Genomic DNA, 11,138 nt, shown 5'->3' on the forward strand with positions numbered 1-11,138 from the left:
ATCCATATAAACAGTCCATAAAGAAAACACGCCGTACCAGGGATTACCTAGGAGATTGGAGACCGGTGTTCTGGCCCAAATGCCTTTGAAACATAACAGTCTCTGATCCAATGAAGCCGGCAACTCGGTAACATCCATTGGAACAGTTCTGTATTGGCTAAATAACAGGATACAGCAGTAACATACTAACGCATTTAGGCCGAAGCCTGATCATTGCATCTATGAGTTATGAGTAAGGACTTTTGACGAAACGCGTTAGCATGTTACTGCTGTATCCTGTTATTTAGCCAATACAGAACCGTTCCAACGGATGTTACCGAGTCGCCGGCTTCATTGTCTCAGAGGGTAATCTATCCGTATACGGTGAATATAAAAATGATTCCACCCCTCAGGCCATTTCAGATTTTATTGCCATACAACATTGAATTGCGGTCAAACGTTTACTCACACAAATGATGGACTCTTCCGTGTCAAAATGGAAACAGACGTCTGGAAAGTGATTTGAAATAAATTACGATGAAATCACCACAAACATCTGAAGTATACGCCCCTCTGTAATATCACACCCCGAAACCTTCCCAGCATGGCCAAGGTTTTATTCCAGAGTCACACGATTAGTAAGGTGGAGATCACCCGAGACAGGGAGTGATTGTAGTATAAATCCGGATGTGTATCGGCAGTGCTTTAAGTGGGCCAAAAGAGGTGCCGGTACTCTATTAGGCGCCTGTGCTCTCCCTTCCCCCCCCCCCCCCAATACTGAACATGAAAATATGTATATTTTACAAACCCTCTTTTAGACGAAACCTAACATTTGATTTTGCTGCTAAAATTACATAAACCAGCTGATGATGTCAGAAACTAAAAAAAAGAGAAGATAAAATGGGCACAAAGCATGACAAGGGACAGACACCACAGAAAATAGATAGAATAATGGATGTTATTCATCAGTCACTCTGAGCAGTCCATGTGCAAGCTTGCAACAATAATCATACAATGAACATCTTTCTACTTTTCAAGACGGTTTAAAATAAACATAAAAGGAAAATAACAGGGCAAGTCTGCATGGCTGTCTGAAACGAGCCATGATAAATTGATAGGAGAAGTGTATACATATCAGTCTGTGAGCAGCCATAGGCAGGGCTGGACTGGGACAAAAATTTGGCCCTGGACTTCATCCAGACTGGCCCACTTTGACAGGTCTCTCCTATGGCGGCCAGACAACTCCCGCCCCCCCCCCCCCCCCCGCCCACCAAAGCCCCCTCTCCCCCTTCACTAGCCACTAGCCGTTCTACTTTATTAGAGTAGAACAGTTGGTACTGGTACTATTATAGGCAGTACCAGTGGGGAAGCTAGACATTATTTCACCCGGGGCAAAGAATCAGTTCGGTGCCCCCCTTATGGGACAAGATTAGGCAGAAGTGAGAAACTCCCAGGCCATAGCTGTTGAGTCAGCGCTGCGGGGAGGGAGAGGACCTGAGCTCTGCGGGGAGAGAGAGATAGAGGAGCGGAGGGGGGCGGTGGTCCGCTGTCACTGAAGCTGGCCCACTGAGCCATCGGCCCACCGGGAAACTCCCTGTAGTCCCAATGGTCAGTCCATCCCTGGCCATAGGTAGCAACAAAACACTCACCAGCACTCCGTACTTCAGAAGTTCAGATCCAAAGCAAAGTCCGGTGTTTTTCACTTTGCTGCACCGTCCTGACTCCTAGGAGGGCCAGTCACCCGCTTACATTCACCACGCCGCACTGATCGCTCCTCACAGGCGCGCGGAAAGGAGTTGACGTCACCTAACGTGAGGTCAACTCCCTGCCTGCGCCTGCACGTACGGCTCAAGCCGTACTCTGCACACGGCCCGCCCCCCTCCACTAGCTGATGGCCGGCCCAGCCAATGACATTATGGAGGAGAGAGACGGTGCGCGATGTAATTCGCCCAGCGCCGGCCAGCCACTACAATGCTGTAGCTAGCTCTCCGCTGCGTTCCGGTACCGGAAACCCACGTACTGGGCGCACGGAGAGGTGCTGGTACTCTCCAGGGCCATTTTTGGAAGTGGCGGTACTGAGTACCGCCGCGTTCCGGCCCACTTAAAGCATATCGGGAAGGTCCATCTTCTGGTTAGTATACAGCCGAGCAGAAGCCGGGTGTCCTGTACTGACACACCTCTGTGCTCCACCACCCGGCAATGGACTGACCTGTCAGGTGAAATGATCTCTGCCCGTCGGTACAAGTATAGTCCCAGCATCATTGGGAGGAAATAGAGAGAGCAGTGTGGGATCATCTGATGAGGTAGGTATCCCCCTGCTAAGCTTTGCCTGGCTGGACCTTTTAGCAATGGTGTGGTCCTTTTTTTTTATATATATATTAGCCTTTTACTTAAGTGATCAGTGAAGAAGGGCAATGTTAGATTGGTGGTCAGGGGAAGAAGCATCCTCTTATATTGGTGGTCAATGGAGAAAGTCCCCATTAGATTGGTGGTCAGGGGAAGAAGCAACCTCTTACATTGCCCCTGTAGACGTCCTTATTGGAACGAAACGCGTCGGGCTATACATTTTGCTCCCCATATTGCTTTTAAAGAATTATGAACTGTGATCACTTTTTTATTATGTATGCTGGTTTTTATTATTAAAACCTCCTTTTGACCTACACCTTTGCAGCCCCCTATTTTTTTCTTCTCTTTACATGAATTTGTGGAAGATAAGCTTTTTTGAGTTTTCTCCAGTTGGTTTCTAGTACCCTTGTCAGGGTTACTGCTTACCTGAACCGGATTACATTTGGATGTTCTGTGTATCTTTATGATTGCCATACCAACAGTCTAGTAGGGCCTTCAGTATTGGAGTAATCGGTGGCCGACGAACATCGGGCCTATCCGCCCTTCATGGGTTGATGACATCTGATTGCCAATGAGGTAGACTCCACTGTCTTCTGGACTCTCGCTGACATCCCTGTGGAACAGCCATTTGGGACATCCTAAGCTCGATCGATCCGTTGTCGTACGACAGTCAGGTCCAACGGTTCCGATAAGCGCATATGTATTTCATCATTCACCCGAAGATTTCCATTGGGAATTTCCCCTCCATCTAATGATATCTTTATTGTCTTATTTATGACGGACACTATATTATACTGCAATTTGTTTACATTGTGTGGATTCATTTACACGTTCTTTATTTTGCTGGGTAATCACTGCCTAGCACTTTTTGTGCCACACTATATGGTCACACCCTATCCGGTACACACCGTTTAGTGCTATTTTGGTTTATATGTAGCGCTACATAATTATCTCCAACCTCTTACATTGGTGGTCAGTGGAGAAGACCCCCCTTTAGATTTGTGGTCAGGAGAAGAAGGGTCATCTTATGCCGCGTACACACGATTGTAAATTCCGACAAGAAAAGTCCGATGTGAGCTTTTGGTCGGAAATTCAGACCATGTGTAGGCTCCAGCTGACTTTTTCTGTCGGAATTTCGCCAACAAAAGATTGAGAGCAGGTTCTCTATTTTTCTGACGGAAAAAAATTATTTCGGAAAATCCGCTCTTCTGTTTCCATTTCCGACTCGCAAAAAATCATGCATGCTCAGAATCAAGCAGAAGAGCCGAACTGCCTATTAAAATTCATTGATCTCAGCTTGTCGTACGTCTTGTATGTCACCGCGTTTTTGACGGTCGGAATTTCCGACAAGATTTGTGTGACCGTGTGTATGCAACACAAGTTTTTTTTTTGTTTTCAATTTCTTCATTAATTTTCTTTAAAAGTATAAGATTACACAAAAAGTCGGTCGACTTTTCTCGACCTGTCATCTCTTTTTCCATACGTCACAAACGGCTAATACAATGAATACTTTTATAGACTCCCCCCACCCCCAAAACCATCCCCCCACCTCTTTGGTGCTTAATTTCTTACTTTCTCTTCCAGCACTCGACTGTATATCCTATTCTATTCCCTCCGGTTTATATTCCTAGTAGTTCGGCAAATCTTACTGAATATCTGTATTTTATCCAATCTCTCCACTTTTCTTCGAACCCCTCCATTTTTGAGCCAACATTCCGTCAGAAAAAATCCACGGTTTTCTTGACGGAATTTCCGATCGTGTGTACGCGGCATTACAGTGCCAAACCAGCTTCTACTGATACCTGTGCAGATAATCACACTGGAATAAATATTAAATGTCTAGTTAACATCTAGTCCATATACATGGTTTTCTATCTCAAACACCTGAAGGGTGTGTTTTGGATCACTGACATGTGTTGGCTAATCTTCTGCTTGTCCCTCTGCGTCCTACAGGAATAAAGTGGCACGTGGACCTATTAGCAAAGTTTTGGCTAATGTTTTGCTCTCCTGTCCCTCTGCCTCCTACTGTAATAAAGTTGTATGTGGACCTTTTAGCAAAGGATTGGCATTTTAGTTCAAAAGTAGTCAGAGGAAGAAGGACCTTTTTACATTGGTGATCAATGGAGAAGGGTCCCCTTGTATTGGTGGTCAGGGGGAAGAAGAACCTTCTTATAATTGGTGGCTAATGAAAAGGGTCCCCTTAGATTTGTGGTTGGGGGAAGAAGGATCTTCTTACTTCGGTGGTGAGTGAGAAGATTGCCGCTGGTACCAGCGGTTGCTTATCAAATGCCTCGTTTCCACTGAGTGGACCGGTTCGGTACGGTTCAGTAGGGTACGCTATTTTAGGTGTTTCCATTATGAAAGTGTGTCATAAAACCGAACCGTACCGCACCATTCTGAGTCCTGCTTCAGATGTGGGGCCATAGAAAATGGAACGGTTCGGTTAGGGCGGAGCTACAATACATTCCACTGATTGGTGGACACGCTAGGCATTTTTTTTTAAAACCTGTATGGCCCCTGACGGTCCGACTTGCAGTGGAAAGGCTCACCAGAATAGACCGGACCATTCTAACCGTTCCAAACTGTACCGACCAGAACCTTTCCGCTCAGTGGAAACGAGGCAAAATAGGCAGAATTTGCTGAAACCTCTAGTAGCCTCTGGAGGAACCCTAGGGTTTCCACAGAACCTTGGTTGAGAAAGGCTGATCTACAGCATTTATATATATTTAGTACCTAACACATCATTTTCTCCAAAGGCTCCAGTATGTCACCCTCCTAGTGTTGCCGATTAACAACATAGGAAACAAGAGTCAACAATATGTTTTAGCAATGATAACTTTATTTTATTGCTGTCATTCAATGTTGAGACCCCCACCACTGTTCCTGTCCTTGTTGGAGACATCCCCACTGAATTCTTATCTTGATGAGACAGTAGAAAAAGATGCCTGCAGTGGTTGTATGTGGGTACTACGTAATTTGTCGAAAGTCAGGGATCCTAGATAATTAGATTACCAACAAAAGGTGGTGGTGGTGGGGAGACTAGTACACCACAGCTCTACACTACAACAAGAAAAATGTGCAATAAATGATAAACCAGAGAAGACCTTTTTGTAAAAGGTGAAAACAAAAACAGATCACACCAAAGCACCTAAAAGTAGAATCTACCAGCTGGGTGGACTGACCCTTTTGAACTGCATCATTCAGTTCAGCCTATGAATCATCTACAGAATCTGATGTTGGGGTGATGACATATTTGGTGGGAAGTTAGTGCTCCTTTGAGTTTAAAACATTTGCCACATTCTGAACAGGAATGTGGCATGTCATGTGGTCTGTCATGTGGTCTGTCACTGGTATGACTTCTCATGTGCCTAATGCAGTTCCTTTTATCGGAGAAGCCCTTTCCGCACTCGGAACAGACAAAAGGCTTCTCTCCAGTGTGGACTCTGTGATGTCTATTGAGTTGCGATTTATCGGTAAAAGACTTTCCACACTCAGAACACGAGAAGGGCCTTTCCCTGGTGTGTGCTCTCTGGTGAAGAATAAGTTCTTGGTTAGTCACAAAGGAGTAGGGTTTCTGCTCATAGTGGACTTTCTGGTGGGCAGTGAGTTGTGATCGAAGGCCAAAAGACGCTTCGCACTTCAAACAGTTGTAGGGTTTTTCACCAGCGTGAAGTTTCTTGTGAACCACGTGAATTATTGTGTTGTGGACAGACTCTGATAAAAGCATCTCATTGTCTCTCTTTGTAACGGTATCCACAATATTAGAAGAAGATTCCCCAGGATTAGAAGGATCTAGTAGTCCATTTGCACTGTTACAGCTTGGTGGGATGTTTGGAATAAAAGTTTTGGATTCATCACAACTAAAGCGATCTGTTGATCTCTCCAAATGGTCAAATTTGTGATGTATATGTGGAGAATATTGAGCTATGCCATTATTTTCATTACAATCTCGAGACACGAAAAGATGTCCTCTTGGGATATTCCAGCCATCACCCCCACCTGTTGGAAAGATGTTTTAAATAAATGACAACATACTAACACAAGGATAGAAATCAGATATGGCATGGTAAAATAATATGGCCTTTCATATGGTGTACAGTACCTCATTTGTTGGGAACATGACATCATATAGAGGAACGGAGATGGACCTTTTTATATGGTGTACAGTATCTCCACCTCATTTGTTGGGAACATGACATCATATAGAGGAACGGAGATGGACCTTGCATATGGTGTACAGTATCTCTACCTCATTTGTTGGGAATATGACATTATATTGAGGATTGGAGATGGACCTTTCATATGGTGTATAGCACCTGCTCATGTTTGTTGGGAACACAATGTTATATACAGAAACAGAGATGGACCTTTCATTTAGTTTTTAGATTTGAGAATATTTAGAAAAATACACAGTTTATATTCTTCGGATGAGGACTAGAGATTGATCCATCGTATGGTGTACAGTATTTTCCCCTAACTTCTCAGGAAAATTAGGTGGTGTAGATACATTGACGATGTTCTTATGGACAACAATAGAAACATTTCCATCCTATAGAATGAGGATATTATATGGATTGAAGTACTGTCCCTACTTGACAAATTTTAACTAATTATGAACTTCGGTCAACTTAGTAAAAAAGTTTGAAAATAAAATTGTCAGCTATATAAATCCTGTATAACAATCTGTACTTGGTGGTCCACCATTTATAACCGATTCTCCTCTTACTGCAGTGATGGGGAACCTTGGCCCTCCAGATGTTTTGGAACTACATTTCCCATGATGCTCAACTACACTGCAGAGTGCAAGAGGATCATGGGAAATGTAGTTCCAAAACATCTGGAGGGCCGAGGTTCCCCATCACTGTCTTACTGAATGGTATGACAGTCTGCTTTGTCACATTCAGTCAGTTTGCATACCTTATATTTAATACAAATGTGAAGTGCTGCATTTTTTGCATATAATACTTACCTGTGCTGATATCTCGAGAAGATTCCTCCTTGGTAATTGTTACCATCATTTCAGCTTCTTTCATAGACAGCTGGTTTCCTCTCTTATACGTCTCGTCTTCCTCTTTAACCTCAATTTTCATATCAATGACTTCTACCCCCTTAGATGACAAAAATTATCAGCACTATTATCCTAAGACTACATAGAAGGATATAATCTAACACAGTTTAGCATCAATGTTGATATTGACACCCTCGGTGATCTACCTGATGATGGTGAGGGATGGTGTGACCTTCCTGTGTGGAATCCCAGGAGTACAGAGAACTGGGACATCTCTCTGGTGGGTTCCCATTACTGGATCCATCTGTAGGAAACACACACACTGACTGAATACATTGTTTCTATGTGTTGATCAGATGATGGGGGATCTAGGTGGACCCTCCGTACTGCTCTCTCCTTTACAATAAAGTCTCCTCTTACCCGGTGATGTGTTTGTGGGCAGCTGATTCTCCATCATGACGTCCTTGTAGAGATCCTTGTGTCCTTCTAAATACTTGTCCATCACGCTACTGTGCTCCTCCTCTTGTTTTATCTCTTTTGTAATATTAATATTAAAATTGCTCCAGCTTCTACTCTAAATGTAACACAAAATAGTAAAAATGCAGCTAATGTGCAGATCATGATCTAACTACTACTGATTGTTAATGCTCTACCTGAGGATGGTGAGGGACGGTGTGATCTTCCGGTGTTGAATCCTGGGAATACAGAGGAGGGGGACATCTCTCTGATGGGTTCCTATTACTGGATCCATCTGTAGAAAACACAAACTGACTGAATACATAGTTTCTAAGTATTATTTGGGTGATAGGAAATCTAGGTAGCGATCTCCCCCTCATTATATTAAAGTCTCCTCTTACCCGGTGATGTGAGGGGCCGCTGATTCCTCATCATGACATCCTTGTAGCGATCCTTATGTCTATCTAAATGCTCATTCATCACACCATCTTCTTTTAACTCTTTTTTAATAGTAATATTAAAACTGTTCCAGCTTCCAATCTAAATGTTAAAGGAACACAAAATTGTAAAATGCAGCTAATGTACAGATCGTTATGAAGTGATCAGTGATTATTGATCTTGTACCTGATGATGGTGAGGGATGGTGTGATCTTCCTGTGTGGAATCCCAGGAATACAGAGGACGGGGGCATGTCTCTGGTGGGTTCCCATTACTGGATAAAACTGTAGGACACAAACAAACACACTGACTGAATACATTGTTTCTATGTGTTTATCAGATGATGGGGGATCTAGGTGGACCCTCCGTACTGCTCTCCATTTTACAATAAAGTCTCCTCTTACCCAGTGAGGTGAGGTATCTAAGTAATGTTGATTTGGTGGTGGACAATTTAACAAGCAGTTGGCACAATGTTGGCTACTAACACTAGTGCTCAGTCCTTGCGAGCAATCTAATGCCGCGTACACACGGTCGGAATTTCCGACAACAAATGTTCGATGTGAGCTTGTTGTCGGAAAATCAGACCGTGTGTAGGCTCCATCGGACATTTGGTGTCAGAATTTCTGACAACAAATGTTTGAGAGCAGGTTCTCAATTTTTCCGACAAACAAAAGTTCTTGTCGGAAATTCCGATCGTGTGTAGCCAATTCCGATGCACAAAAATCCACGCATGCTCGGAATCAAGCAGAAGAGCTGCACTGCCTATTGAACTTCATTTTTCTCGGCTCGTTGTACGTGTTGTACATCACTGCGTTCTTGACAGTCAGAATTTCCAACAACAAGTTTGAGCCAACATTCTGTCGGAAAAAAATCCACGGTAATGTTGTTGGAATGTTCGATCGTGTGTACGCGCCATAAGAGTAGAAAAACAGAGCAATACAGAAAGGAAGGGGTGACCCAATACCAGAACAAGATCAGGAGGCACCAGACCAAAAATTGTCTGAATTTGGTGATTCTACCTCACCTGTTTCCTTCTCTAATTGGTTTCCTTCCATGTTACATGGCCAATCACCCCTCACATCTTCCTCCTCTTCTTCATTTGTAGATTCCACTTTGATATTGACTTTGAGACCTTCCAGTGCGGGATGAGAAGGATGGAAAACCTGACACACACAAGGATACAGTCACCATCCAGACACATCCCTTTGGATAATGTCCCAGAATTCCCAGCATTGCTCACCTCTCCCATTAGAAGGTCAGTGATCTTCTTGGTGACTTCTAGGATCTGCTTTTCATTGTTTCTCTTTGCAGACAGTAAGGAACATAGAGGAACTGTAGTGGATTCCTGTCCATCTCCTAATGTCTTTTTTGCAACTATATTATCCTGTAGAGAGAGAGAGTAAAATTATATACCGTACTTTTCCCAACCAGATAACTAAACAACCCAACATCCTATCATTATGGCCCCTCCTTGTGCTAATCTTGTAACAACCTATTTGGGGGTCCTCCTTATAGTGTGATGGTGTGCAGTCATTAAAAAAAGGACTTCCATGGGTGAAGTCTTGATTTAAACTGGGCACAGTGCGATCATGGAGGTCAAACTGGCCAGCCAATTGGTAATGACCTACAAGACATAAGAGCCGGTGTATTGTATAAGGCTGGATATGGTATACCGTCAACACACCGACAAGCTTTTTTCCAAGTGAAAAGCTCTTCTTTATTGCATGATCACATAGACAATGTTTCGGGAGTGTGCATGGACCCTTCATCAAGTATGTGATTCCATCATGCTTGATGAAGGGCCGGCATGGTCCCGAAACTTTGTTTATGCAGCCTAATACTTGTTATACACAATTGGTCTTCAAACTGCGGCCCGGGGGCAGATCCGCTTTGCTTGTCTTTATCTGGCCCTTGGAGCATTTTTCCTTCCACTGATAAAATACACTATTACTTCCACTGACACCAACAATGGTGCATAATTTATGCTACTGACACCAATGATTGGGTTCTATTCCTCCCACTGACACCAACAACAGGGCACCATTCCTCCTAGACACCAACAATGGGGCACTATTCCTCCTACTGACCCCAGGACAATTTCTACTCCCACTGGCCACAGTCCGGTCCCCCTAAAGTCTGAAGGACAGTAGACTTGCCCATTGTTTAGAAAGTTTGAAGACTCCTGATATACTCCTGATATACACTGTGACTATATGGGAGTCGCTGCAGTACTTTCTTAAGCTTGGGTCTGGACCTGTGGGGGCACTATTACTCCCACTGACACCTAGGATGAGGTACTATTCTTCCCATTGACACCAACGATGGGGCACTATTCCTCCCACTGACGCCAAGGATAGGGCACTATTCCTCTTACCGGTGCCAAGGATGGAGCACTATTCCTACTGGTGCCAAGGATAGGGCACTATTCTTCTCACTGGCGCCAAGGTTGGGGCACTATTCCTCTCACTGGCGCCAAGGTTGGGGCACTATTCCTCTCACTGGCGCCAAGGATGGGGCACTATTCCTCCCACTGACACCAAGGATGTGGCACTATTACTCCCACTGACACCAAGGATGGGGCACTATTTCTTTCACTGGCGTCAAGGATGGGGCACTATTCCTCCCACTGATGCCAAGACAATTTCTACTCCCACTGGCCACAGTCAGGTCCCCCTAAAGCCCAAAGGACAGCAAACTGGCCCTTTGTTTAGAAAGTTTGGAGACCCCTGTTAGTACTGCAGTGACTCCTGAATGGTCTTGGTGGATCTCTTTACCGTATGGTTGATTCCAGCATTTATGTGTAAAAAAATAAAAGGATGGGTTTGGTCCGGGCCTGGAGGTTAGCGGTATTGCCGGATTATCAGGCTTCAGGCAGGAGATTCCCCACCCCGCAAATATACCGTATTTATCG

General features: G+C 44.1%; 1 protein-coding gene across 1 annotated transcript; it reads right to left on the reverse strand.

Annotated features, from left to right (window-relative positions):
- Nucleotides 1–5,142: 5,142 nt before the first annotated feature.
- On the reverse strand, nucleotides 5,143–8,447 carry LOC120909430 (zinc finger protein 250-like). The gene is made up of 3 exons (XM_040321201.1): nucleotides 8,414–8,447; nucleotides 7,295–7,433; nucleotides 5,143–6,324 (listed from the first exon to the last, which is right to left on the reverse strand). The coding sequence occupies exons 2-3, from the start codon at nucleotides 7,413–7,415 to the stop codon at nucleotides 5,543–5,545; spliced, it is 903 nt and encodes a 300-aa protein (XP_040177135.1). The 5' UTR covers nucleotides 7,416–7,433; nucleotides 8,414–8,447; the 3' UTR covers nucleotides 5,143–5,542.
- Between the last annotated feature and the right edge of the window lie 2,691 nt (nucleotides 8,448–11,138).

This window comes from Rana temporaria, chromosome 8, assembly GCF_905171775.1.
Source record: "Rana temporaria chromosome 8, aRanTem1.1, whole genome shotgun sequence".
NCBI classification, from domain to species: domain Eukaryota; kingdom Metazoa; phylum Chordata; class Amphibia; order Anura; family Ranidae; genus Rana; species Rana temporaria.